A 25,423-nucleotide genomic window follows, 5' to 3' on the forward strand; every position below is an offset into this window, starting at 1 on the left:
TAGCAGCTATATACTTAGCCTCAGAAGAGCTCAAAACAACTGCCTTTTGCTTTCGACTGAACCATGACACAACTGCCAAACCCAATCCGAAGCAACACCCAGAAGTGCTTTTCCTGTCAGAAGCACAACCTGCCCAGTCTGAATCTGTGTAACCTGTCAACCTCACTCCATCTTCCCACCTATAGTCTAGACCATAATCAACAGTCCCCTGCACGTAGCGAAGAATGTGCTTTGCAGCTACCCAGTGCACCTTCCTGGGTCAACCATGAACTGGCTAAGTGTGTTCACTGCAAAGCATATATATCACCTAGTGTTGACCAGATACATCAAGGACCAAATAAGCTACCTATACAATGTGGGATCCACCAAACTAGAATCTGAAGCATGAAGCTTCTTCCAGTTGGTGATTATAGGTGTAGACATGGGTCTACAGTCTGCCATGTGAAATCTGCTCAACACATCCACAGCATATTGCCCCTGCCCCAGAAAGATATGCCCCTTCTCCTGCCATACCTCAAGCCCCAAAAAGTAATGCATCAACCCAATATCCTTCATCTCGAACTCCATAGCAAGATCCTCCTTGCAACCACTAATCAGTGTCTCTGCCCCAATAATGAACAAGTCATCACATACAACACAAGAATGAGCGGATCATCCCCTACAACAATGCAGTATAAGTTCATATATGCTTCACTCCTCATGAAACCCATTTGCTGCAAGTATCAATCCTCGAATACCAAGCTCTCAGAGCTTGCTTAAGTTCGTAGAGTGCTCGCCTCAACCAACATACATGGGTCTCCCACCCAAGTACCTCAAAGCCCTATGGTTGCTCAACATACAACTCCTCTATAACTCCGTTCAGAAATGTGGTCTTCACATCCATCTGATGGATCTGCCAACCCATTTTTGCAGCAATAGAAATAAGGGACCAGATAGAAGTGTACCGAGCTACGGGAGCAAAGGTTTCATCATAGTCAACTCCCTCTATCTATGAGAACCCTCTAGCCACAAACCTCACCTTGAACTTCTCAATGTTGCCATCCGCTGCATGCTTGATCGTGTAGAGCCACCTGGAAGTCACAACTGCATTTCCCTCAGGCCTAGGCACCACTTCCCAGATATTGTTCTTAATGATAAAGGCATACTCCTCCACCATAGCCTCTCTCCATAACTCCTGGCTGGCAGCCTCCTCATAGCTAGTAGGCTCAGAGTCAACAATGTTGGTAGCCTTGGCTACATAACTGCAAAACCACTCAAGTGGCACACTCTCCTTGTTCACCCTCTTCGGAGGACCAACGAACTCTGCTTCCTTCAAGGTGTCTTGAAGCCACTTCGACTCCTCTTCCCTGAAGAAGTTTCCCCATAGGGAACCTCATCCTCTGCCCCCAGCTTGGTGAACCACCAACTGACCTAGTGTGCCTGTACCAGCACCTGTCCTCGAAGAACCTATACTGGCACCTATTCCTATGTCAGTTGAAGTGCCATGTGAACTTTGTACCAGTGGACTCCCTAAAGAAGTGCTCGGTGAACTCACCACTGGTGCCCCAGATGTCACTGACATTGAAGTACCTCCTGACCAGTCAATCTAGAACCCTAAGGTCCTACTCCCTGTACCTGACCTCCCTACTAAGGAGAAGTCTTTGACTCTCTCTCTCATCATACTCTCGTGATCTCTGATAGGCCCTCTCTTCCTAGAACTTCACATCCCTCCTAATCACCACTCTCCATTTAGAAGGAATGAAGATCCGATAGGCTTTCGAAGTCTCGTTGTAACCCATAAAAATATCCTTCTTTGCCATGGGTTCCAGCTTCGTCCTCTACTCCTTGGGGATATAAGAATATGTGAGACATCCAAAGATACGAAAATGTCCCACATGAGGCTTCTCTCCAGTGAAAGCCTCCTCTGGAGTCATATTCCCCAATACTCTGTGAGGACTCCTGTTCTAAAGATAAACAACAGTATTGCAGGCCTCAGCCCACAAAAACAAAAGCAACCCCTAATCATGAATCATCACTCTAGTAGCCCCAACAATAGCTTTGTTCTTCCTTTCAGACACCCCATTCTGCTGTGGGTTGTAAGGGACCGTGAACTCTCTCTTAATGCCCTCCTATGCACGGAAGTCGAAAACCCACCATAGGTGTACTCACCACCATTGTCTGACCTCAAGACCTGAATCTTCCTACCTGTCTACTTTTCCACAAGAGCTTTGAAATCTTTAAAGTGACTGAAGACCTCACCCTTGATCTTCAGGAAATATATCCAAGTCTTCCTAGAGTAGTAATCAATGAAATTATGAACATAGCATAATACTCATAACCACCCAAAGACACATGAAACATACGGCCACTAACATCAGTATGAATCAAGTCTAGTATACCTGTAGATCTGTTGTCGTTCGCTGGGAATGGTAACTTGACATACTTTCCCAAAGCACACCCTCTACAAACCTCATAATGCTCGATACTAAAATCAGGAAATCCAATAGTGATCTCCCTCAATATTCTCAAAGCTCCATGATGCATTTGTCCAGCTTAGCCCAGAGATCACTCCTTCAGCTTGCTACAACAAATTTCTGCTTCAGAACTTTTCTCTAGCTCTCAGCCTCCTTTCTCCAATCTACTCATGAAGAAAGAATGCAATCTCTCTTTTCTTTTCCCCCCTTTGTTTCCCTAAATGACTTTTGGCAACCCTAAGATCTAATGGCTCATATTCATTTAGATCAAGGCATGAGAATAAATGTGCATTTAATTCTCACATTCTATTTTTTAACTCAACCATTAAATAAAGTTCCCATATTATACTTTATGCCTGAAGTCACTTTATAATTTAACATTGACTTTACCACTTATAAAGTCACTTTCACTTTATAAAGTCACACTTACGAAAAGAATTATTTTGGACACTTTTCCCTAGGTAGAGACTAACCCATGGGAAACCACTTGTCCAAGGTACATTAAAAATCAACAATATTGTACAAGTGTAAATAATGAGTCAGTTGATTCAACAAGTGAGGGGTATGGCTTAATTTTGTTATATCAAATTAATATTGTTGATTTGTGGTAGCATCGAATGTGCTCTAGCCATGAAAATTGGTGGAGAGGCTAAGCCACATTAGATCTCCAAGACCCAGAAATAGTTTTGAGAAATTCCATCCGGATGAGGAGTTATTAAAATAATTAATATTTTTAATGAGGTCCTAAGTCTAAACTTAGGAAAATAAAAATATTAATGGGTATTAATAAAAATAAGGATGGGAAGCTTCTAAGAGATGTGGATCAAGTCTGTTTAAATCTTAGCCGTTGATTAAAGACTTAATCTCGGTCATTGATTCGTCAACAGGAAAAATATCAAAGAAGACTTGAGGGTCATTTGGAGACACACCAGCAGATACTCAGTATCTCAAAGAAAATTGATTCGCAAAGAGAAGGAGATCGATTTCAAGGAGAGTTGCAGGGTGGAGGAAGGGAGGATTAGCAGCAGTCAGGGAGCTCAGAAGAAGTGACGTAGGGACTCTGAGAGACAACATAGAGGGAGACGCAAATCAGAGAGACACAGAGATGACGTAGAGAGGGACCAGAGCCATGCAAAATGACGCAGTAGAGAAAGGAAGCTCTCCAGGTATCACAAAGACTCGGAGAAAAAGTCTCATGTGTTTTCTCCCAGTGTCTATATAAATTTTTCTGTAAAAGTGATCGCTGCTGAAAATTAATAAAACCCTCCTTTGTTGCACCGGTTTTCCCACATTGCATTTTTCTAGGTACAATTGTCCAAAAATAATTGTGTTGATGTGATTGATTCTTGTGCATATATTTATTTCTGTATAATGATGTGATATCTGCAGCAGAATTTATTTTATTGTTTACTGAAGGGATTTCATAAATAACTTATTAAGAATAATAAGTAGGTGAAATAAATCAGTTACTGCAGTAATAGAATTTTTGTTTAGAAATTTTCACATGGTATCAGAGCAAAGATTCGGCGACAGGAAGGGAAAATCAATTATGGGTCAAGAGCATGATGTAGAGGCATCCACTCCAGGAGACTCATGCAGATTTTCAGAAGAATGCACAAGAGACAGAAATTACGATTATTCTATGTTGGCTTCCAGATTGGAAGAAGTTGTTTGCGTAGCAAGCTTTGCCTCCTTGGGGGTTTGGTATATAGATAGTGGAGCTTCCTGGCATATGACAGGAATCCGAGAATGTTTTTTCAAAGTATCAGGAAGAAAGGATGAAATTTCATATCACCATGGGGAATAAGGCTAAGTGTACCCCATTAGGGAAAGGTACTATAGTTTTTCAAACAGAAACAGGAGAGCGGTTTCGAGCTACCAATGTGTTGCATGTGCCAGGACTGGGGATGAACTTACTTTCTGTATCTCAACTTCAAAGCAAGGGCTATGACATTTTCTTCATTAAGGAGAAAGTATACATCAAACACCCAAGTTGGAAAAAGAAGGTCCAGATCGGAATCAGAAGTAACAGGTTGTACAGGTTGCAGCTAGAATCACCAATGGCACTAATAGGCAGTAATGGAGACAAGGATTTGAATGAACTATGGCACAGAAGGATGGGACATTTGCACCATGGGGCTCTGAGAATTCTCAGAAAAACTATAACAGGAGTTCCAGATCTTAGTACTGAACGAGATGATGTATGCAGAGGGTGTGCTCTTGGAAAGTATGCCAAAGCAACGTTTCCAAGAAGTAACAATAGGGCCAAGAGTGTACTAGGATTGATACACTCAGACATCTGCGGACCGATGTCCACAAAAGCTCTTAGTGGTGCCGAATACTTCATCACCTTCATCGATGACCATTCCAGGAAGACTTGGATCTACTTTCTAAAAACCAAAGATGAGGTTTTTGGTCAATTCAAAGAGTTCAAGGCTCTAGTGGAAAATCTCACAGGAAAGAAGATAAAAGTATTGCGCTCAAACAATGGTGGAGAGTATGTTGACAAGGACTTCACCGATTTTTGCGCTAGGGAGGCCATCAGAAGAGAGTGGATAGCTCCCTACAATTCGGAGCAGAATGAAGTAGAAGAAAGGAAGAACAGGACTATTGTGGAAGCAGCTAGGGCAATGATGTATGATCAAGATATGCCAAAATTCTTGTGGGTAGAAGCATGCAGCACGGGAGTCTATGTCCAGAATAAAACTCCTCATAGGGCAAATTACTCTAGAGCAAGTCTTCACCAAGAAGACACCTGAAGTTAGTCATTTCAGGATTTTTGGGAGTTTAGCATATTGTCGTATACCTGAGGAGAAGAGGAAGAAGTTAGATCAAACTGCAGAGAAAGGATATCTTGTGGGATATAGTGAGAATGCTAAGGCATATAGAGTCTATCTTTCGGGGAGCAGTAAGGTAGTAGTTCGACGAGATGTAAAGTTCATGGAAGATAGAGCTTTCAGAAAATCTCGAGAAATGCATTCCAAGGAGCAGTCAAAAGATGAGTCGTTGGTCAAACCACTTCAACCAGCGGAAGCTAGTACCAGAAATTCTCCTTCAAAACAGAGGATTCATAGGAAGAGGAAGAGTTGATAGATGCAACTACTACTAGAGGAAGAACAAGCCGGGAACTCCGACAGATTCTACGAGATGCAAAAGATTTCATTGGTGCACCCAGGAACAGTAAAAGGGAGCGAAGACAGCCAGACAGATACCAAGCCTTAGTATCTCAGGTTGGGGAACCCTCCAATTTTCAAGAGGTCATTCAGCATCAAGTATGGGTGGATGTGATGGTGGAAGAATACAACTCTATAATGGTGAATGATGTCTGGGAAGTGGTGCCTAGGCCTCAGAACAGATCAATGGTAGGTTCGAGATGGATCTACAAGATAAAATATGTTGCAGACAACAGTGTGGTGAAATACAAAGCCAGGTTTGTGGCTAAGGGATATGCTCAGAAAGAAGGAATAGACTACGAAAAGACCTTCGCCCCAGTAGCCAGGTATACATCTATTAGAACTATGATATCTCTTACAACACAAATGGGGTGGGAGATTCATTAGATAGATGCCAAGACGGCATTCTTGAACGGGGTGATAGAAGAGGAAGTATACATTGAACAGCCAGAAGGCTTTGAGAGACATGAGAAGAAATCTCATGTATGCAGATTAATTGAATAGGCACCTAAAGCATGGTATGGTTGAATTGATGGCTACTTACAGAAGATAGGGTGCGTCAAGAGTGATGTAGATCCCAATCTCTACTATCTAGTTGTAGAGAATGAGCCTCTAGTCCTAGTATTATATGTGGATGATCTCTTACTGACAAGATCATCCAAGCTCATCGAGGACTACAAGAAGAATCTAGCCACAGAATTCGAAATGAAGGATTTGGGACAGATGCATTATTTCCTGGGGTTAGAAGTTTGGCAGCACAAGGGTGAGATATTCCTTGGACAAGGTAGATATGCTACAGAAATCCTGAAGAGATTCAGGATGCAGGACTATAAGCCTATGGCTACTCCAATGATCACCAACTGGAAGAAAATTGATGCATCAAAAGATAAAGATGTTGATCCCACCTTGTACAGGTAGCTCACAGGATCCCTGATGTATCTGGTCAAGACCAGGCCAAACATTTGTTACGTTGTCAACACCCTCAGCTAGTTCATGGTGGAACCTAAGACGGCACATTGGGCAATAGCCAAACATGTTCTCAGGTATATACAGGGAACAGTGGAGCATGGACTATTATACACTAGAGGCAATGACATCAGACTGAGTGGGTTCACTGACGCAGATTGCGCTGGAAGTTCAGTAGATCGAAAAAGTACCACTGGGTACTGTTTCAACATTAGATTGGGGATGACTTCCTGGTGCAGTAGGAAACAGAAATCCATAGCTCTAAGCTCACCTGAAGCATAATATATGGCCGCGTGTGTTGATTTGTGGTAGCATTGAATGTGCTCTAGCCATGAAAATTGGTGGAGAGGCTAAGGCACATGAGATCTCCAAGACCCAGAAATCGTTTTGAGAAATTCCATCTGGATGAGGAGTTATTAAAATAATTAATATTTTTAATGGGTTTCTAAGTCTAAACTTAGGAAAATAAAAATATTAATGGGTATTGATAAAGATAAGGATGGGAAGCTTTTAAGAGATGAGGATCAAGTCTGCTTTAATCTTAACCATTGATTAGAGACTTAATCTCAGTCGTTGATTCGTCAACAGGAAGAGAAGACTTGAGGGTCATTTGGAGACACACCAACAGATACTTAGTATCTCAAAGAAAATCGATTCTCAAAAAGAAGGAGATCGATTTCATAGGGAGAGTTGCAGGGTGAAGGAAGAAGGGGGATTAGCAGCAATCAGGGAGCTCAGAAGAAGTGACGCAGCAACTCTTAGAGACAACGCAAAGGGAGACGCAAATTAGAGAGACACAGGGATGACGCAGAGAGGGACCAGAGTTGCGCAGAGCCATGCAAAATGACACAATAGAGAAAGGAAGCTCTCCAGAGTGTCAAAAAGTCTCGGAGGAAAAGTCTCAAGTGTTTTCTCCCAGTGTCTATGTAAATTTTTCAGTAAAAGCGATTGCTGCTGAAGATTAATAAAACCCTCCTCTGCTACACCGATTTTCCCGCATTGGGTTTTTCCGGAGACAATTGTCCAAAATAATTGATTGTGTTGATGTGATTGATTCTTGTGCATATATTTATTTCTATATAATGATGTGATATCTACAGTAGAATTTATTTTAATGTTTACCGAAGGTATTTCATAAATAACTTATTGGGAATAACAAGTAGGTGAAATGAATCAGTTACTGCAGTAATAGAATTTCTGTTTAGAAATTTTCACAAATACAACAATACACAATGCTTATTAGGAATTTATTCAAAGAATAGAAGTAATGTGTGATTCTCTTTATCGATGTTGTGCATCATTTCCATGTCACATACTACACATCGTAGCAACAATACATCGAAAGAAAATATTTCATAGAGTTGCAAACACACTTTTGAGCCTTCAAAAAATATAGTTGAGATAATTGCAAGTGGCTTTCATTTGAAGTTTCATGCACAACTTAAGTGGGAATTGGCAATGGCAAATCAGGTAGCTTAGAATCCCATATCAATGGAATCCTTCAAAAACAATCCATAAGTATGCAAGGTGTCACATATCTAAATAATCTAAAGAGAAAATAATGAAAATGAATAAATTGAGTACCAAACAAAAACAGACTTCTACCATCTAAACAATAATATCAAGGAATAAGTTATACATACTTGCTACGACCATGGAATTTCAATGTCAAGATAATGGTACCACCAGATTTCACATATGGCAACAGCGGAGAAATAATTCTTGTAGTCTCAATAGGGTGTTTATTTATATCACAAACCAAAAGATCAAAGAACCTCATCCTTGTCCATTCTTTAAGTTCTTTGTGTGCATCTTCCACCTAAGTTCCATAAACCAATGCCATAGCCAACATATTATTTACATAGTTAACCCATCAAAAACATCATCTCATGAGACTCAAGAACATTAAAATCTATCAATACTCACATTCTGGCCATTTTCCAAACCCAAAAGAAGGAAGTATAGAATAAAATAACAATAGACAGGTTTTAGATTTTTAGCTATAATGTAGATATAGAAGAAAAAAATACAATAGTCCACAATAACTTTCGCCTCCATTCATATAAGGATCATATCACATCCAAAAGGTGTTTCAAATTACATACAAAGTGCCCACAAAACACCATCCATCAAACAAAAGCAATTCCAAAATAATCACCATGGTGTATTAAAGAAAACTAATTGCATGCTAGAGATATTTTTTGATAATGTAAAAAATGTGCAATAAAATTATTGAGAAAAGACAAAAGTGAACACAAAAATCTAATTATTGAGCTTATCCTATCTAACATTCACCCTTTCAGCTCCATATATCATCATTGGCATAGAATAAGAATTATCAGTTAATGATTATTGCAAATAAGATTGATAGAACTTTAAAACCTAAGTTACCATGATCTAAATATTGATCCACCTGACTTTTTGAAAAGCTAAGATTTGGATATCAGTAAATGACATACATACATCATATGAACTGAAAAAATAAAAAAAAATAGATTTCAAGAATAAAAAGCATTAACTTGGAAATGGAACCAAAAAGATAGCATTTATCCATAATAAGCAAAAGACTCAATGTCTCATTAGTGATCACTCACATAGTAACTATACACCATGAAGCCTACATATTATAAAATGGTTCTTGATCACCTCTTTATCAAAGCTCTAATCTTTAATAGAACTCGAGTGCCAAGTCTAATGGAAACTCTAACATGGGATGCTCAAATGGAAGTACAAAATGGTTGTTTACCATCCTCCACATGGTTGGGGAGAGTCATGGCACTTGGTCATCAATCGAAGTTAGTCATCTAATACTCCATGTCCCACATCTTCGAAAGCCCCTTCTTATACACTGAATTCAAATGTAATAGAGGAAGATGCAATTAACTTACAACAGCGACTCAACCTTCTTTATTGCCAACTTGTTTCACCTTGTTTAGTGGATGAAACCATATGTACTCCAATTTCTATCAGTTGAGGAATTGGAAACCAGAGTCCATGTTACCCACCAAAATGGGTAACCCCTAGGAGAAAACTTGTTCTCCCATTTTGGTCAGCTAGCTAGCCAGCAGCCCTACATAATGGCTTGATGAAAATTGATGTGGCAGTTCCCCCACCATTACACCTCTCACCATTCCACACTCCTCTTGGATGAAGGTGGGCTACCACTCAATATGTACTTTGATCATACTTTGCAATTGATTCTTTTACCTAATGTTTTGGGCATTTAGTATGGACGAAGGGGTGATCTAGATGATTAACCTATCTTGACTATAAGTTTGTTCTCTCACCTTACCAGGGGGGTTAAACTTTAACCCTAGTCACGTGGGACCTCCCCTAAAGCCTTCGAGTTACAAGAGGTGCACTACTTGGAATACCTTGATTGAAATAGCATGTAAATTCTCTCATGTAACATACTTAACACTTTCCATGTTACATTATAAGCCCTTGACCCCTGTTGACCACACTTTGTCAACAATCCAAGAAGCGGACTACAAAAGCAGTGGACAAATTTTTTCGAAGATCATGGTCATCATTCAACATCAAATTTTTTCATCGTAAACCCAATTTCTGCAAGTTTATATTGTAAATGATTCTAGTATGATTGTTAAGCCATCTAATAACACCTACGTAAGCTTATGATTCTTCCCAAAGGGTTTCATCCTAGGGAGTTTTTTAACCTCCCCAACTTATGTGTGTTTGTAAACACGGATAATTGGCAGAGTTTTCCTCCTACTTATAACCCCAAAGCTAGGGTGGAACTCATTGACGAGGTCTTAGGTGAGTCCTAGAGTTTATTGAGTCTATGTATTTTTCATACTAGATCATCTTGTGTCGCAGAATTGGGTAAAGTCTTGAGGGTCTATGTCTAAATGTTATTTCCCCTTCTAAGGGTTGAATTAAGTTGTAATATCTTGTAAAAATATTTTGGTGCATGGTTACTCATATTTAGACACAATCGCTAAAATATTGGAAAGTGGTAAAATACAATTAATCCCCTCTTGGTCTTTTAATTAATTTTTCTAACAAAAATAAAAGAAAATAATTAGCTAGAATATTAATTAATTTTGAGTCAAAAAATAATTTGAGAGAAATTAAATTCTCTCCAAGTGGAAAATCATCAAAAATTCATGGTTCAAAAAAGAATTAAATTTTGGAGGTCCTCCACTAAGCAAAAAATGGATTTTTTAAGAAAATTAACCCCTTGAACCTTGGTGGTCAAGTCAAAGATAATTTTGAGGATATTAGTCCAAAATATTGTTTTTTGGATTAATAAAAAGATGATTTTTAGAGAAATTCTAAATTTTTCTCAAAAATAAAAAATTGACAGTGGAGATCAAGTTATTTTCAATTGAAGATTGATAAACGAGATTATTTTGACGAGGATCAAGTCAACTTGCCATTATTTTCCACTTGGAGGGGTTTTCCTCTCTCATTTTCTATATAAGGAAGCTATGAAGCTCCTCATTTCATCTTTGGATGATGTAACGATTATCTGATGTACTGAGCAAGGCTCTGCTGAAATTTTTTGCACTTAATAAGAAGTCTTTAGGGTTCAATTCAAGGTGTCTCTCATGCATTGATCTGTGGTACGTGTTGGATGTTTATTTGATATGCTTTAAGCTATTATATTGTGGTTATTATTTCAAATGCCAGTGGTAGGAACATCCATTGGTACAGATATCTTGCCTTAGGTGTTGGGTGAGAGTAAATACTCTAGATTTAGCGAAGTCTGACAAGTATCTACAGGCTTATAGATCTATTGTATGAATCAAACCCCTCTTATTTAATAATTTATCATTTGAAGTGCACTGAGTTAGAGGTTGCTCCAGCCCTTGGCCTCCAAGTTCATAGACTGTGAGGGGATCACACCATTGTTTGGCTCCAAGTCTTAATCTAATGAATATCTTATGCAGGAGGGATTTTGCGAAACAAATAAAAATTTATTCTCTCATTATTTCAAAAATCATTTTACTTGTGCCATAAATTTTAATAAGCCAATGAGAGCAAATTTCAATTTGTAAATATTGTAAATATTTGTAAATTAATTTTCTATTAACCCTTGTTTATTTTTGATGTAAATAAGTATTGGGGTTTTGGGGTTTTATTTCAAATTTTGTATATATTGGGTTCTTGGGTCTTCTCTATTTCATTTGTGCAGGTGATAGCTCAAGGGTTTGAAGCAGAAATTAATTTTTGGGCTATTCATTCAAGAGAAAAAGGTTGATCTAGGCCCTAGAGGGTAATATCTAGCCTTCCCAAGTCACATTTGCTCAACGTCCAACTGAAGGAGGCAGCTAGCCCTTGGAGGCATTTTGCAATGAGTTTGCAGTGTTTTTGTGTTTGCAAGGGGTCGAGTTCACTTTTAGGGTAGTCGTGGGCATTTTTGGGGCTTCTTAGCCTAGCCACAGCCCTTAAAGGCTTGTTCTAGCTAGTCACAGCCTTTATGAGGGCTTATAACCCAAGCGGCAGCCCTTTAGGGCTTAGCCGCAGGCCTAAAGGCCCTTGTGGCCTTAATTTGGGTAGCCGCTATCCCTCATAGCCGCAGCCCCTAGAGGGGCATTTTTTGAGATGGCCACAAGCCTTAGAGGGCTTCTAGCCCTAGGTCGCAGCCCTATTTGCGCATTTTATTCATCAATTCAGTCTTGTATAGCCTACTTGTGAGGTTTTATAGTCTATTTTGACACTAATATTTGTTTTGCGTGCTTGTGGTAGGTTTGGCAAGGGTTTCAGGTTGATTTTCAGATTGTTTTGTCATTGATCCATTGAATTTGTGAGCTAACAATTGGTTTTGTAGGCTTCATCACTCATTGAAGGAGTTTTCAAGGGCTCAAGTCCTCTCTAGCCCATCAACCAGCCCTAGAAGCCCTAGCTTCAGTCATAAGAGGGCTGATCCATTATTTGTCAAGGCTAATATTTGTGTTGCAGGTGTTTGAAAGGGCTTTAGTGCACTTTGGAAAGTCAATTCACCATCTAGCAAGGCCTTGGGGCCAAACGTTTGCTCTCTAACCCCATTATCCTTCCCACTGTTTTATGTTCAGACCTGAAATCATCTTATAACAGTGGTAAAATCTCTGAATACACATCCTAAATAAGCTTTGAAACACATTGGCATAAGTCTATAATCATTAAACTTAATCGCAAGTGATAAGAAGAATTTGTGCCATTGAATTTATGGTGTTTTAAGTGACTTTAGAGGACTGTCATATGACTTATAAGATCTGATATATGCTCTTATAACTCTGACATAAATCATTGCAGTGATTAAAGGGGCAGCTAAATTCATAAGAAAATCACTTTAAGGCTTTGGAGCATCATTTCTCCTACCTTAGCTATTGACAAAATGATTATTGTCTTGCTGGTCACTCTTTACATTCCCATCATTGCATTCCATCATTGGCATAGTTTTTGTTTTCATTTGCATCTCAAGATTACATATTAAGTGTTCTTTGATATCTAAAGAAATTGTGCACTCAAGAAGTGAACCTATTTGTATATCTTGTGGTAAGAATCTTGAATGGTTGTTAATGCTCCAAATCTCTCTTGGTATTGCACAAGTATATCTTGCTAAAGAAGTGTAATATCCCCAATTTTGTGAGCATGGGAGTCACTAAGGAATTTTACCCAATTTTAGTAATATTAATTAAAAAGGGGCAAATATTATTGGACAAATTATAAAAGGAGAATGGACTCATTTTGTGGATTATCTTGATCATTTGCAAACAAACACACCTTTGTACGCTCTGCTACTTAGCGAGTCTACCCGTTGTTTAGCCACGAATCTTCCAAGCAGGAGATTCAACCTCTTCTTCGGGGGACCATCCGTGCCCGCTCTGGGGAGGCTATTCCACAAGGATTGCAGAGACTTCAGCACAGTCACACTCTTCAGCCAGCAACGCAACACAAGGAACTGCATATTTCCTGGGCAGCCAGAAACACGTAGGGGGAGTTAGAGCCAACAGTGAGGACCATAGCTTGTTAGGAGTTACGGGATCTAGGAAGGTTATTCATTGAGGGCATTTTCGCTAGGTTTTGCAGCCAACTAGACCGGGGTATCAGCAGTACAAATTTCTGGGCAGAGGGATTGCGCAGAGGGCTCTGGCAACAAATTCGTGGTGCTTGGGAGAGCAGTCATCTTGACCAAGAATCATCTAGGGAGCAAGGAGTCAATTAGCACAGGTGAATCCACATTCTAGTGGTGTTTTCAAAGGGATTTGCAGGTTGTTTCCTACAAGTCGAATTTGGCAGCAGCAGCTAGTGAGAGGCGCCAAGAAGGCCGAAAATCTAAAGTCAACCAAAGAAATTCCCTTCTGGGTTTTTTTGGGTTTTGTCTAAAGAGTCCGGGGCTGAAAGGATATAATTTTTTAGGCAGTTTTTGGGCACATTCTAACAAGTCTAAGTTCAGGAGGGCAGCAGTTTACTGGGACAACGTAGTGCAGAGTGGTGCAACAACTGGGCAGCCTTCAGCTCAATTATTTCATCACCTGGGTTTTGCCAAGCTTGTCCTTGAGAAAATCCCAGGTGCACCATTCCATTTTATATTGTACTTAGCTCTCAGATTTTATAATATATGGCTCAGCAATTCCAGATTTAAAGTGTTCCCATGGATGTCTAATGCATGTTTTTAATTTTATGTTGCTGCAAATATTTATTTGTTTAAATATCACTCATATTCCTACTTAGGAACATTACAGTGGAATCAGAGCATGATCTTGGTCAGTTGTGGGGGAGCTAACAAGATCATGGAGGTTTTGGCCATGCATGCATAGTGACTGGTGAATTTATGGGCACTCCAATGACACAGAAAGAGAAGAGTACACAGGGGATCATGGAGGAGTTGATGAGGCAGAACCAACAGTTGAGGAGACAAAACCAACAGGTCCTAGAGAGGATGCAACAAATGGTGGGGATGTGGAGTCATACCCAGCAGAGAAGCCAAGTGCATGCACGCACAACCCAGCAGTACAACACCCATACGTATCGCCAATTTGGTTGTCCTACCATGCCTCATTTTCTGGATGAGCCAAAGGAGAAGCATGGGTCAAGGACGAGATCATCCTGTAGAGGAGGGCAGTTAGAGGGTGAGACTAGGGGGGTTTCTGATGGTGGAGACCGGGCTTTAGATGTCAGGAGCCTGAGGAGGAGGTTGACCATGAGGACACGCAGGATGGTGAGGGGCACATTGATATACCCAGTGTGGCGCAAGAGTCACCATTGTTGGAGACCTCTTTGATAGCACAGGTTGACACCTTGGTGGAGATAGTAGAGCCTACACCCCTAAAGCCATATGTTGATGAGGTGTTGTCCCTAGGTGAGGTGCTAGGAGACACAGAGGTACCCAGAGCCATGACTGAGTTCCCTGATGGCAGCCACCTACAGCAACATGGAAAACACATAAAGGGACGTGAGATAGTAATGGAGGAGCAGGTTGTGACCCATGTAAAGCCCATGGTGGAGGAGGACGAGCAATCGTATTTTGGGCTTGCCACTGATTTAGAGCATACAGATGCACAGACCATCAACAAATCCACAATACTTCCAAATAATAGCTCTCTTCGGGCTTATATACATGGGATTGCAGCATTTCTAGGCTACCTCTGCACAGCAGAGAGAGAGAGGTACAAAATTACCCCGACAAATTTTATGTACCGACCAGGTCAGTGTGATGAGGCGACATGAGCTACACATGGGGCAACATTCACAGGATGGGTGACTGGTTTTGTGTATCATTGTTTATGCATTCAATCCCTCTCGGGATTGGATGGCAAGAGATATTGAGTTGGTATCAGGTGGAGCTGGTTAGGAGGTTAGATGCATCCATGGCCACAGTTCAACAGAGGCTATGGATTACCAGAGGGGCTAGAGAGCCCCACTGTTATTGGGCTCCAATTGGGATTCTCTTTCACATCATGGAGTCAGTAGGTGATGGTAGTAGTCGCATGATGGATTCGGTAGTTGGGCACACACATCGTTCATATCCCCTACAGAGTTCCTGACAACACTAGTGACAAGATCGATTGACAGGAGCAAAAGGAAGATTTCATGAGTTGTCATGGCATGTTGGGGATATATGGGATTGTAGGATGATTAGTCTACTTTGGCAGGAGTTGGTAGGAGGAGGTGGCATCGACAGGCCACCAGACAGGGTATTGTATGGAGACGGTGCTCTCTCACTACTATATTGGACACCAGAGCTACTGAGGATAGGCTCAGCAGTGTTATTCACATCGGCATGTGAAGAAATAGGCTGCTTAGGTCTATCTGGATAGATGAGGAGATATAGCTCACATCGTGGAGGGCTTACCAGTAGAGTGGTAGTAGAGATGGTGACCCTGACAGGATGCAATAGGATGCCTATGGACTCAGTCTTAGACCTTGATATCCAGGGGTGTATAGGGGTATGCAGTAGTGCACAACAATATGCGGAGGAGCATGAAGGTGTGCAGTGGTGCACAGTGGTGTGCAGGGTTGCATCGTGGTGTAGGAGGAGCGGTTCACATATTAATGCATTCCCTCATAGAGTGACGGACACATCGATACAGGAGGGATACCAGTTGATCCGAGATGATGTAGCAGCATGTAGCAGGGTTTGGTGGTGCATAGAGATGTGTGATTGGGTGCAGTTGTATGCCAGGAGACATGAGGATACATGGTTATATGCAGTGGTGTGCAGTGTTGCATCGTGGTGTAGGAGGAGCATTCACATATTAATGCATTCCCTCATAGAGTGACAGACACATCGATAGAGGAGCGATACCAGTTGATCCGAGATGATGTAGCAAGGTCCGGTGGTGCATAGAGATGTATGATTGGGTGCAGTTGTATGCTAGGAGACACGAGGATACATGATTATATGCAATAGTGTGTGAGGTTGCACTGTGGACAAAGGGAGTGCTACTAGCAGGAAGATTCCTTGACGAGGATGTTAGGCATGTCATTGGTGTGGACATACCCAGGTTGGGGAGCAAATCGGTCACAGGACAGGTTGGGGGCGTCCACATGGGTTCTTGATCATACTCATCGGAACCCACACATCTTCCACTCGTTGGCACCATGTGCAGTTGAGGGGAGCCTTGTTGTGTTTGATCCAGGCCCATAGTGTGGATAGCAGGACTTGTGGGATTTTCCTAAGACGACGCTATGAGATTCAATGCCTCGAGGGCATGATAGATATTCTATAGTGGAGGAGCAAGGTCGATGCACGAGTTGACAGCCACAAGTTGGTGGATGAGGTGATATTCTGCAGGGGTGGCATATCGTTCATCACTGAGCTTACACCTAGGGAGTTGGTCATGGGGAGACATGTGCCACACTTTCCACAGAGCATGTGGGGATCCTACATGAGTAGAGGATACCATGTATGATTGAGAAAATTTTCCAGTGGGTGTCCAGGTTCCAAACATTGTATTGGCACATTATTGAGAGGGTGGATGGCAGACTTAGTGGTGATGGTTGGCAGGAGCAGGATGGATCCACATACATTGAGTCGATTGTGAGTATCAGAAACCCATCTATTGACTGCATTCAGGGGGTATCTGTTTGGCACCTGTAATCTTCAGTGGTCGTCTGTAATATGTAGTGGCAGGAACAGGGTAGTTTAGCATGCATCAGATTAGTTCATGATATATGGAGCATATATATTGATTGCATGAAGGGACTAGAGACGAGGCACAGATGGATTCCAACAGTTGTCAGAGCTATGTCGCAGCAAGTCTGGCTATGGGATCCGGGGATTCAGTTGGTTGATATATCACTCTGTCTCATGATGAGCAGAGTCATGGCGAAGAGTGATCTAGTTCACTCTTTGGTTGATACATGGGGGTTCGCGGAGGCCTTTATCGTATGGAGAGGTAGTTTTTCCCTATTGTTGCACAGGTTCGGGGTTACCTTTAGATGGGTAGGCTTTGAAATCATGGAGATGCCTAAGCAGGATGCATTTGACATTTGTCAGTATTTCACTATTGGGTTTCAGGAGAGGAGGATACAATATGTGCATGAAGGGCAGTTAGTTGTAATCAGAGTGGCGCAGCGTCGACATGGTGGCATCTTTTTGAGATTATCATGGGACCCTGGTATCGAGGGATTCATTTATGATAGGATGGTGTACGGATTCAAGGTGACTCAGTGGCACATTTGGGACCCCAGTATTGTTTGCAGTGACAGTTTGGTCAGCAGAGGGAGAGTGCTTGTTCAAACATTGCTTGAGGACGAGCAATTTTTGGCAGGGAAGACTGTAACATCCCCAATTTTGTAAGCATGAGAGTCACTAAGGAATTTTACCCAATTTTAGTAATATTAATTAAAAAGGGGCAAATATTATTGGACAAATTATAAAAGGAGCATGGACTCATTTTGTGGATGATCTTTATCATTTGCAAACAAACACATCTTTGTACGCTCTACTGCTTAGTGAGTCTACTGGTTGTTTAGCCACGAATCTTCCAAGCGGGAGCTTCAACCTCTTCTTCGAGGGACCATCCGTGCCCGCCCTAGGGAGGCTATTCCACAGGGATTTCAAAGAGTTCAGCACAGTCACACTCTTCAACCAACAATGCAAAGCAGGGGCACATTCTAGCAGGTCGAAGTTCAGCAGGGCAGTAGTTTACTGGGACATCGCAGTGCAGAGTAGTGCAGCAACTGGGCAGCTCTCAGCTTAGCTATTTCATCACCTGGGTTTTGTCAAGCTTGACCTTGAGACAAGCCCAGGTGCACCATTCCAATTTATATTGTACCTAGCCCTCAGATTTTATAATATATGGCTCAGCAATTCCAGATTTACAGTGTTTCCATGGATGTCTAATGCATGTTTTTAATTTTATGCTACTGCAATATTTATTTGTTTAAATATCGCTCATATTCCTACTTAGGAACATTACAAGAAGCATTTAAGCATTGTTGTTTAAAGAGCCTAATTTCAAGGTAGCCAATTGTTTCTAATTAATAAAGTGGCATAAGATTGCTTTCATTTCTTATTGTTGAGATTGCTAAGATCACGTTATCATATTTTGTGAGCATCATAAATTGGAATTTTAATTATAAGCAATATTGTGGTCTTAAGGGTGACTTCACTCAAATTTTGAAATTAAGTAATCTCTATTGTGTTGATAGTTTTTTTGGTTTCATTTTTGGCATTGATCATTGTCTCTTTGGGCTCCTAATTTGCACATCAAGTTGTGAGGAATCTATTAATAAATTTAGAGCACTTGTTTTGGCTAATCAAGTGGTTCATTTACACATTTGTTTTGGTTGAGATTGTTCCAATAATTACGCTCTAGGTGCTTCATATAATTGCTCGTGTTGAACATCATAAGCATTAAATCTCAAGTAACTCAAGTACTTAGAAACCATTTAATCTCACTTAAAGCTACCACTCATATCTTGCATACCCTTGTAGGATTAGTTGTGCATTAATAAGTTTATCTCCAAGCATAAGCTTGGTTGTAAGAAGATAGGAACCCTTTTCTCGCCCAACTTACGAAGTTTAGACCCTCATTTGTGCTTAACACAATGACCCTGTAGTTCTCTTGTGGGTAATCCCTTGTAAGAACGAAGGCACTTGAGTCATTAGAACTCCATAAGAGGTATCGTTAATGAAGCCATAGCCTCCTTCCTGTGGACTTCGCTCTACAACCTACATTCAAGACTAACTTCAAAATAGTTGAGAGGAAGGATTCACCTAGAATAGGCATCCTATATATAAATAACCAAGAGCTTACAATTCACTTAGTTTTAGGTGTTGCATCTCATATCGGATAGTTTCTCATCCTAGCAGCAACTACTCATCCGATAGCTTGTTATCTCAATTCATATTGTGCAAGTAATTCAACTCCTAAGGCATTGGTCTCAAATTGATAATTTCAATAAATCTAATCAAGTTGTGCTAAATAATTAAACTTGTCAATTATCCTTAACCAAGTTGCTAGACCATTCCATTGTGTCTCCCGATTTCCTCATCTCATCGATAGGGACTACCCCCCTTAACCTGTTGTAGGGAGACAGCGTAAATGGAAAGGGTCGGGATCAAAGTGACAACCCCTGCCCTGAGCGTTGTCGCATTCTCGTGTACAAGTTGACCGACAACAATACCATCTCCATTCTTCAAGTTCAATAGTCATTGGTTAATTGGGATTTGGCACTCTCTTATCCACATCCTTGAGTAGGGACGAAAAACATTGCCCTGGAGACTGATGCAGCTAAAAGAATTGAAATATGGCCACAAAGAAGGAAAAAGAAAATCAAAATGCAAAATATGGCCGAGATATAAGTTAGAATGTGGGAAAAAGCCTAGCATGACCTCTACCCACCTCATTAGCCATCACCCAATTCCTAAGCACTTGATGCTCCATCTCATCAAAAGGAACGCTTGCATGTCCCAAACCTGATGAGTGATAAACCGCCTCATCTTATAGGGTAAGTTAAATACTATATCATCAAGAGCATGCTTTGATCCTTGAGCTATTCACCAAAGTACAAAGCATTAATCAAAAAGAAGTAAAAGGTGTACCAAAGGGGTGGAAAAATCACATCAAGAAGGGTAACTCACGCATCCATGATTGCTCCCTCCATTACATACATACACTAGGAATGTGGACTCCTATTAGTTGGAACCCTAACCATGGCACTTAGCCGTGAAGTCTTTCCCCTCCATTGCCACTTACTTACACCAACACCTATTGACTGAAGGGCTAACCTTGGAAATACCATGTTGGAATTTCTAAGTTTAATTGTTAGAAACCATTCATGTACTTTTATGATTTATTTCTGCATACTTGTTCTGGTTAATTAAAAAGTTATTTACCATGTAAATACTGAAAATAAATACAAGTACATGCTCAACACATTACAAATCATCAACTGAAGGAAACAAAGCAAGCACACAAGTGACACAATTGTTTTTGGACCAATGTCCCCGGAAGAACCCAATGCGAGAAAATCGGTGCAGTTATCTGAGGGTTTTAATTATTAAGTAGTTTCAGAATACAATCTAGGTGCCAAAACTGGCTCACCCAACAGAGAGTAATCTCGACAGCAGTTCCTCTCAGTCGAAGACAGGTGTTTCGGCTCAAACCCCGAATAAACACTCCGACAGCTCCCAGCTCCAATCTGCCCCACGAAAAACCCCTGTGTCAGCCCTTTTTGGCCCAACATCACCCTATCTCGCCCTGCGTCAGCCTCTGGAGGCAATGTGTCAGCCCTTAGAGCCTCTGCGTCACCCACATTGGCTCTCTGAGGCATTACGCAACTCTTGGCTGCCTCTACGTGAGCCCTGGCTGGCTCTACATCCCTCTCTCTCAGCTTCTGCGCTGATCCTACTAGTACTATCTCTGCCTCTCTGCTTTTGTATTCACTGTCCCTCAGCTGCAACTCTGATCACTCTTTCGACTTCCTCAGCAAACCCTACCCCAGAAAATTGAAATCTTGATCAACTCGGTGTGTTCTCCAAGTGACCCTCAAGCCTCCTCTTATACTTTTCTCGTTGACAATTCAACGGTCGAGATTAAGTCCCTAATCAACGGCTAAGATTAACTCTGGCTAGATCCATGACTTTTGGACCCTTCTAGCACAAGTTTATATTAATTCACATTAATATTTTATTTTCCCTAAGTTTGGACTTAGGGACTCCATTAAAAATATTAATTATTTTAATATCTCCCAACTATTTAGAATCTGCCCAAACCATTTCTGGGTATTGGAGATCTCATGTGCTTTAGCCTCTCCGCCAATTTTCGTAGCTAGAGCACATCTGATGCTACACCAAATAAACACTCCCTCTTAGCGAGGACTATGCTCTAGTAATACTCCTCACTCAATATCACCTTGATCATCCAGCATCGGTCCTGGCGTTGATGCTAGGCCTGCTGCCCAAAATCCTCTACACTGCTGCATCATGTACTGCTACCCATGGCCCTGCCACTGCCACTACTATATCCATACAGCAACCCCTCTCATCATGTTGCATCGTGCTGCCCATAGCACTGCCACTGCTAACTACTGCACTACAACTCAGTACTGAAAAGTAAGTAACTGATCTCCCAACTCTGACATCTCTGTCAGGCCAGAAACACTCCAGATGTTGAAGCTCCCTCTATTGCTGACAAGTGCTCCCCCTCTGACCTCTGCGCTGCTGCAACAACTCTATGCATCTCGCGTTGTTGCCTCACATTTTCCTGGACTCCTGCACTATAGCTCCATTTGCATCCATCTCTACTGACATCCACCAATCCTGCTACTCCTCTTCGGGGCTCCTGTAGCAAGGTATAATCCAAGAGGTTGAGTACCTCGAGGATCCTGCCCCTCATTGTCTGTAGTCCCATCTGACTACAGCTCGATGTCTCCCCACTTCCGCTCAAGTGGCGTGTGAGCACTCATGGCACGTCATCATCTGTCTCCACTTCCTTCTCTGCCCTTGCTGGCGCAGCCTTGGTCTTGGAAGCCTCTCCTTTTCTCTTCTTCCTCGGACACTGGCTTGCATAGTGACCCAATTCCCCACAGTTGAAGCACTTGACCTTGGAGAGGTCATTCTTTTTCCATTTCTCCTACTTTCCCTCAGATGCTCGGGCAGCATCCTCCTCTTCCCCCTTCTTGATTCTGACCCCCTTGTCGCTGCTTCCCGCCTTGCTTAGCCTTTTGATCTCTTCTTGGCGAAGAGCCGCCCACATTTATTCCCAATCTGGAAGGGTCACCCTGCCCAGTATGCTTTGGACAAACACCTCCTAGTCTTCTGAGACTACATTCAGGGCTGTTCTCACCATCAATTCTTGATCCGGCATGACCCCTATGGAAGTTCACTGATCCCGGATCTCCCTCAATCGACCGAGGAAGGTGTCGATCTGTTCACCCTTCTGCATCTGGTATGACCGTAGTTGATTTTCTAGTAGCATCTTCCTCTGCACGGAAGTATGTTGATACAACTTCTTTAGGGCCTCCCACATCTCATTTGCAGTATTCTTCTCGGCAATGTGTGGTATTACATAGTCCTTGACCCCGTCAAGGATGATGCTCTTGGCCCTCACCATTGCATCCTTGTACTTATCGTTATCAGCCGAGTCAACTGGGACCGTTATTGTCCTCAAGGCGAAGTGTTTGAGACAATTCTTTTCTAGAATGGATAAGATTCTAGCCTTCCAGACTACGAAGTTTGAGGCTCCGTCCAGTTTGTCCTGATCTCTTACCCCATTCACTGACATCTCACTGCTCCTCTACTTCCCTTCTAGAAGTTCTCAGTGTGACTCCCTCTGAGCCTCGATTTCCCTCACGGAAACCCCTCTGCCAATGTCGAGATCAATGTTGCACGAAGCAGGGACGAAGCGGGGACATTTTTTGGAAGCGGGGAAGCGGAAGCATCATTTTCCAAAAATCTAGGAAGCGAAGCATTTGCGGAAACGTTTGCTATATATATATATATATATATATATATATATTGCATTTATACTCAAAACAAACATCCCAAACAGGCGGAAGCGTCCAAAACAGGCGGAAGCGTCCAGGAAGCATCCAAAACAAGCAGAAGCATGCAGGAAGCGTCCAAAACAGGCGGAAGCGCGCTTCCGAATTTTGGAAGTGTGCTTCCGGGGACGCTTCTTGGATGCATCCGCACGAGGCGCGCTTCGGGCCTTAGAACGGGGGGGGACGCTTCCTGCAACTATGGTTGAGATGCCCCCACTCCGATCCTTAGTGCAGCTGCACCACTGATCCGGATTTCTTGGCTAGAAATCCTCGGTAGCAACTCCCTCCTCCATGGTCTTGCCCTGTTAGGTATTGTTCTGACTACAAGACCCCACCAGCTTCACTCTCCAACTTACCCATAGCCTCCTAAGCCCCAGCAAACTAAAGGTTAGAGCTTCTAGGCTCTGCACAATCCTGGCACCAGCAAAATCCGCACCTCCTGTCCACGGGCGTCAATCCTTCCTGACTGAGAAAGATGACCGGGCACTGCGTAGGTCGAGTCTATTCCCCTTTGCCATTGCGCTAATCCTCTTCCCGGGTCAAACTTGATGTCGCAGGCACTGTGTCACCCCTTCCTTGTTGCTTCTCCGCTAGGAATAGCTTCTGTCACTCGGGACAGTTGTTTCTGTTGCTGCTGCTCTGCTCGACTGATGCCCTCAATTCTCCTCTGATCTGCAACCACGCTCTGATACCATGTTGGAATTTCTAAGTCTAACTGATAGAAACCCTTCATGTACTTTTCTTATTTATTTCTGCCTACTTGTTCTGGTTAATTAATAAGTTGTTTACCATGTAAATACTGAAAATAAATACAAGTACATGCTCAACACATTCAGATCATCAAATGAAGGAAACAAAGCAAGCACACAAGTGATACCGTTGTTTTTGGACTAATGTCCCCGGGAAAACCCAAATGCGGGAAAATCGAGGCAACTATCTGAGGGTTTTAATTATTAAGCAGTTTCAAAATACAATCTGGGTGTCAAAACCGGCTCACCCAACAGAGAATAATCTCAGCAGTAGTACCTCTTAGGCGGAGACAAATGTTCCAGCCAAAACTGCAGATAAACACTCCGACAGCTCCCAGTGCCAATCTGCCCCACGAAAAACCCCAGCATCAGCATCTAGGGACTGTGTCAACCCTTTCTGGCCCAACATCACCCTAGCTTGCCCTACGTTAGCCTCTAGAGGCACTGTGTCAACCCTTAGAGCCTCTGTGTCACCCACGCTGGCTCTCTGACGAACTGCGCAGCGCCTGGCGGCCTCTACCTGAGCCCTGGCTGGCTCTGCGTGAACCTCTAGTTGGCTCTGCATTCCTCTCTCCCAGCTTCTGTGCTGATCCTCCTGGTACTATCTCTACCTCTCTGCTTCTGTATTCACTGCCCCTCAACTGCAACTCTGATCACTCTTTCGGCTTCCTTAGCAAACCCTGCCCCAGAAAATCGAAATCTTGATAAAATCTATGTGTTCTCCAATTGACCCTCAAGCCTCCTCTTATACTTTTCTCGTTGACAATTCAACGGTCGAGATTAAGTCCCTAATCAACGACTAAGATTAACTCTGGCTTGATCCATGACTTTTGGACCCTTCTAACACAATTTTATATTAATTCACATTAATATTTTATTTTCCCCAAGTTTAGACTTAGGAACTCCATTAAAAATATTAATTTTTTTAATATCTCCCAAACTGTTTAGAATCTGCCCAACCCATTTATGAGTATTCGAGATCTCATGTGCTTTAGTCTCTCCACCAATTTTCGTGGCTAGAGCACATCCGATGCTACCCCAAATCAACATACCACCTCCCCTTGGGGGTTGGAAGCACTTAATACGGCTGTTTACTTAACCACCCCTCAAAGGTAGGGAACTGTTAATTTTAGATAACCATGGTATGTTCTATGCTTAGCACAATTTACTTCAATGTTCCTTTATCAACCCAATGACAATTCCAATTATATCCAGTGGCAATTACATTGACAGTGAATACAAATAGAACATAAAAATATATGTCGAAACAAGCCAAGACAAGAGGACACCAGCTTTGGCGGATGCTAGGGAAAAACCCCAATGTGGGGAAAACCCTTTGATCAAATCTTCTTATAATTATTCAATAGTTCAGGAGAGAGAGAGAGAGAAAGAGTACAATAATCAAATTCACTTGCCCAATACATAGTCAAATCAGCCTTGTCAAATTCTGCAGTCAATTTTAAGCCCTAACCAGAAAGTCACCTTTGGTCAAAACAGCAACAACGCTTCACCAATGGACCTCAGTGCTCCTTGGTCAAGCTCAGCTTGAAGAGGAGGTCAAATGCAGCCTAAAACAGCATGGTCAAACTTGGTCAAAGGAGAGAAAATCTGTTGTAATTTTCAGTGGTCAAAACAGAAG

The 25,423-nt window shown here is 41.9% G+C and overlaps 1 protein-coding gene across 2 annotated transcripts in view; it reads right to left on the reverse strand.

The window, feature by feature from the left end:
- The window catches only part of LOC149183516 (uncharacterized), a 294,542-nt gene that overhangs the window by 41,636 nt on the left and 227,483 nt on the right, over positions 1 to 25,423 (reverse strand). Inside the window, exon 6 of one of the 2 annotated variants that reach the window (XM_089418754.1) lies at positions 8,236 to 8,411. The exons of the other annotated variant lie outside the window; for it this stretch is intronic. Coding sequence (XP_089274880.1) covers positions 8,236 to 8,411 — 176 coding nt within the window. The remainder of the gene's footprint in view (positions 1 to 8,235; positions 8,412 to 25,423) is intronic. 2 annotated transcript variants of the gene reach the window in all.

Source organism: Pinus tabuliformis, chromosome 3_2, assembly GCF_031772625.1.
Source record: "Pinus tabuliformis cultivar Carrire ecotype Pingquan chromosome 3_2, CPIR1, whole genome shotgun sequence".
NCBI classification, from domain to species: domain Eukaryota; kingdom Viridiplantae; phylum Streptophyta; class Pinopsida; order Pinales; family Pinaceae; genus Pinus; species Pinus tabuliformis.